Source organism: Silene latifolia, chromosome 3 (assembly GCF_048544455.1).
Source record: "Silene latifolia isolate original U9 population chromosome 3, ASM4854445v1, whole genome shotgun sequence".
Classification (NCBI taxonomy): Eukaryota; Viridiplantae; Streptophyta; class Magnoliopsida; order Caryophyllales; family Caryophyllaceae; genus Silene; species Silene latifolia.
Genome location: NC_133528.1, coordinates 150,222,859 through 150,226,392, shown reverse-complemented (window position 1 = coordinate 150,226,392; position 3,534 = coordinate 150,222,859). Strand labels below are relative to the sequence as shown.

The 3,534-nt window shown below is 33.4% G+C and overlaps 1 protein-coding gene across 3 annotated transcripts; it reads right to left on the bottom strand.

The window, feature by feature from the left end:
* Positions 1-832: 832 nt before the first annotated feature.
* Positions 833-3,328, bottom strand: LOC141648476 (GATA transcription factor 4-like). Of its 3 annotated transcripts, none has more exons than XM_074457163.1 (3): positions 3,216-3,328; positions 2,377-2,730; positions 833-1,722 (listed from the first exon to the last, which is right to left on the bottom strand). In XM_074457163.1, exons 2-3 carry the CDS (start codon positions 2,716-2,718, stop codon positions 1,069-1,071), a joined length of 996 nt encoding a protein of 331 aa, XP_074313264.1. In that variant the 5' UTR covers positions 2,719-2,730; positions 3,216-3,328; the 3' UTR covers positions 833-1,068. The 3 variants fall into 3 exon arrangements, with proteins under 3 accessions (XP_074313264.1, XP_074313265.1, XP_074313266.1); XM_074457164.1 differs by lacking the exon at positions 3,216-3,328 and adding an exon at positions 3,022-3,204; XM_074457165.1 differs by lacking the exon at positions 3,216-3,328 and adding an exon at positions 2,847-3,014.
* Between the last annotated feature and the right edge of the window lie 206 nt (positions 3,329-3,534).

Here is a 3,534-nt window from a genome sequence, read left to right as displayed (position 1 = left end):
TGCTTTTTTTTATCTAAAGTTGTAAGCACCTTAGTTGATGAAATAGTGATAAGTGGATATTTACTTGCTACTTGAGTCCGATAATAATTGTAGAATACTAATTAAAAAATATGGAGTATTAATTTTCAGTTCAATACCAGATTGAACTTCATAATAAAATCTGGTATAGTCCAATTTGTGTCCAAAAAGGGACTTAAGTCGATCTATAATATACATTTATTTTTCCGGTCTTTGAATTTAGGTCAGTGCATAAATTTCAAAAAAAAATTGGCTCCATTTTGTTTTGTTTGTGTAGAGAAGCGCCTATTGACTAGACAATTGATTAGCACACATTTTCAACTTTCTAATAATTTAGGGAGTTGAATATTTAGAGTTTATTGGTGTGAGTGGTAAGAGCTCTCATCTCTTAAATAAATGATCAGGAGTTCATCCTGACTCTTGCGAATGAAAAAATTAAACTTAAAAGAGGTTTACCTACTAAATTGTAATAAAGGAACTTGTCTTTAATATTTCGATGAAGATTGTTTAGTTATCAGTAGGGATACACCTGATTAAGACAAAAAAAATCGAGAGCTAGATACCAAACTTTTGAATTTTCGGGTGTTCATTAGGCGCCTAACTTGAGGCATTAACGTTTAAATTCCTAAGAGAGAATTCAAATACACCAATCCGGCAATCCATCCAAATAAAGTTGATTTTGACGCTTAAGCAAAATACTCACTATATATTAATCAAAAATGCAATAATTTTAAAACGTTACACTTAGCTAAAGTCTAAGGTTCTAAACAACTAGTTTAGCTATGATTAAACTTAGCTTGAATTTTGTAAAATCGTAAATATTACTGTATTATTAAGCTAAAAATTTAACTTACATCATACGGTCTATTTTACAACTAACTTGTCTAAAGAGTAACTTAATTAAATTTAACTTACATCGTAAGCAGTCTGCCTCAAAAATTGTACAGTTGAACGGGCTAATCCTAAATTCAAACCGAACTAAACTAAATTCGGTTATCCATGCCGCTTTAGCCCTCTAACTACTCGAAAACTATAACTACTCGAAAACTATTAAGTCGAACCAGCGTGTGACTTGGCCTCCACAATTTCCCTTTTGTGCCTCATCTCCAACACCTTACGATGACTATTAGAATGTACCTCACTAGAAAATGTCGGGCTACAGGCTGGTCTATACTCTGGAAAAAGCCGACCTGATTTGAACCGAACTCCACAAGCGTTACACAATGTCTTTGGGCCATTTGGACCAGCCCGCCATTGTGGGGTTTTCGTCACTTGACAATGGTTACACTTCCTCTGAACCGCTCCAATCCCACCATTCACCGACATAATTTCCTTCCGTGTCTTTTTCATAGCCGGTTTTCCGTAGGTGTAACAAAAACCCATCTCATGAACCGGACGTGCAAACAAAGAAGTTGACTCAAACGACAACGTTGATGACGGTGATTTTGGGTGAGAACCGGTAAACCATGACTGGTTCCTAGTTGCCCTAGGCCGTTTGCTCCTTTTTTTAACCGGGACCGCTGTTGGAAAACGTGACACGCTTGCAACACTTTCTTTTGTACACGGTTGGACCGGTTTTACAATTGTAAACCCGGTTTTCTTAAAGTAAGCATCAAGACTTGACTTTGGAAATGGAAGACTTGGCTCAGGGACAGAATCGTCCATAAATTGTGACCATAATTCGAGTTCTTGCATATCATCATCCTACCAATAGAAAAACACCGACAAGTCAACAACCCACCCATCAAAATAAATAAGTTGTTATTAATCAAACGGTTTTTCTAACGTGCACCTGTTAAAGTAACTTTTGTCACTCTGTTTAACCTAATTGAGGTGAACATGTTTTCCATAAGGCTCCACTATATGAATTAGGTGAACATGTTTTCCACAACGCTCCACTATATATGAATGTATGATATGTGTTGGTATTTACTATTTTGTGAGACGGTTTAACAATAATATAGTAGAATGGAAGAAAAAAAATATTACTAGAATAATTTAAATGAAAAACCAAAACTAAGAAAAAGATTTTTAAAAATTGTGTAAAACAGCCTTATACTAACAATTTATATTATAAAAATATGACGATGATAAATTTCACTAAATTTATACTTCCTCTATTATGGTCAATTGTTATCTTTTTCTATTTTGGGTGACTTAGTTAATTATTGTACTTTCTATTTTAGAATTGCATTTGATGATGAACAATTTGGTCATTCATACTCAATTTGGTCCACGTGTCATTTAGTAATTGGTTCTCCTCTTTCCTTGGTCTTTGTGTCAAAATCAAAAGACAACAAATGACCAGACGGAGGGAGTAACAAACATAAAGAATTGAAATGACGAAATTACCCTTACCGGAATAGCAAGGTGGGCGGAAAAATGAGCGGAATCATCAACAAGGTCATGAGAAGACGATAAAGAATTCGATGAATTCGAATTAGAGTATTTTTCTTCTTCTTCTTCTTCATCTTGTTCTTCCTCCAAACAAAATCCGTCATCTTTATTATTACTATTACTATTATTATTATCGTCATCATTCGTGTTTTCTTCATTTGGTATGTCGAAAAAATCGTCAATTATAAAATCATCACCCGTAACACACCAAATATCGTCTGAAATAACTTGTTGGTTGACGCTTTTCATGGCTTTTTCCGACGCAAAACTTGATTTTAACGCTTTGACGCCCATGCACTCCATTATTTACGTATACTGTAACAACAAAAACAAATAATAAAAGATTGAAACTTTATAAGTAACCCAAGTTATATATATAAAAAAAAAAACACAAAAAAAATTAAATGGGATGCAAAATTAAAGAACGTTACATATAAAAGATTGAAACTCTATGCGGAAGTAACAAGTCGTTTTTTTTTTTTGTGTCGTCAAATGAAGCGCATGGCCAATTGGCCACTATAGACATTTGAACCCGTAGTCTATTGTCATGATACCTCTATCTTAATTACATGGCTAAGACCTCTTAAAAAATGCGCAAATTCTTACTTGTAATGGTCACGGCTTGTAACAACTCACACCTGATCTAAATAATGTTAAAAATGAAAAGGGATGTGACTTGTGAGACATTATAAGATTGTGACCGTCGCAAGTAAGACCAGCTGATTAAAATGATTGTTATATAACAATGAAATGCAATAATTAATTAAATGAGAAAAAAAAAATGAGAAATGATGAATTACCAAAGAGTTGAATTATTGTTGTTGATTGTGAATAGGAGGAAAGTGGGGATTTGTGGATGAGAGATGAAGGGAAAAAAAGGAAGAAATGAGGTGGGTAGGAATTGGACCGTTTTTGGTTTGGGAAGTAATTAAATAAAGATGACATTATTTATATAATTAAAGTTTTCATCTTTAATTTGGGCGGGATAGGTGGGTAAATTAATGAATTTATCTTCAATTTTTCATACAAAATTGATGTGCACCCAAAATTGATATGTTTTTTTTTTCATTTTGAATTTTGGATAAGAGTGAATAGTGAATTACTAATTATTATTTCTGT

Excerpts from the sequence above, each read along its gene's own strand:
- LOC141648476 (XM_074457163.1), bottom strand. The coding sequence starts at position 2,718 with ATGGAGTGCATGGGCGTCAAAGCGTTAAAATCAAGTTTTGCGTCGGAA. Across the intron at positions 1,723-2,376 it reads CCGCCCACCTTGCTATTCCG|GATGATGATATGCAAGAACT; the intron begins GTAAGGGTAATT and ends TTCTATTGGTAG.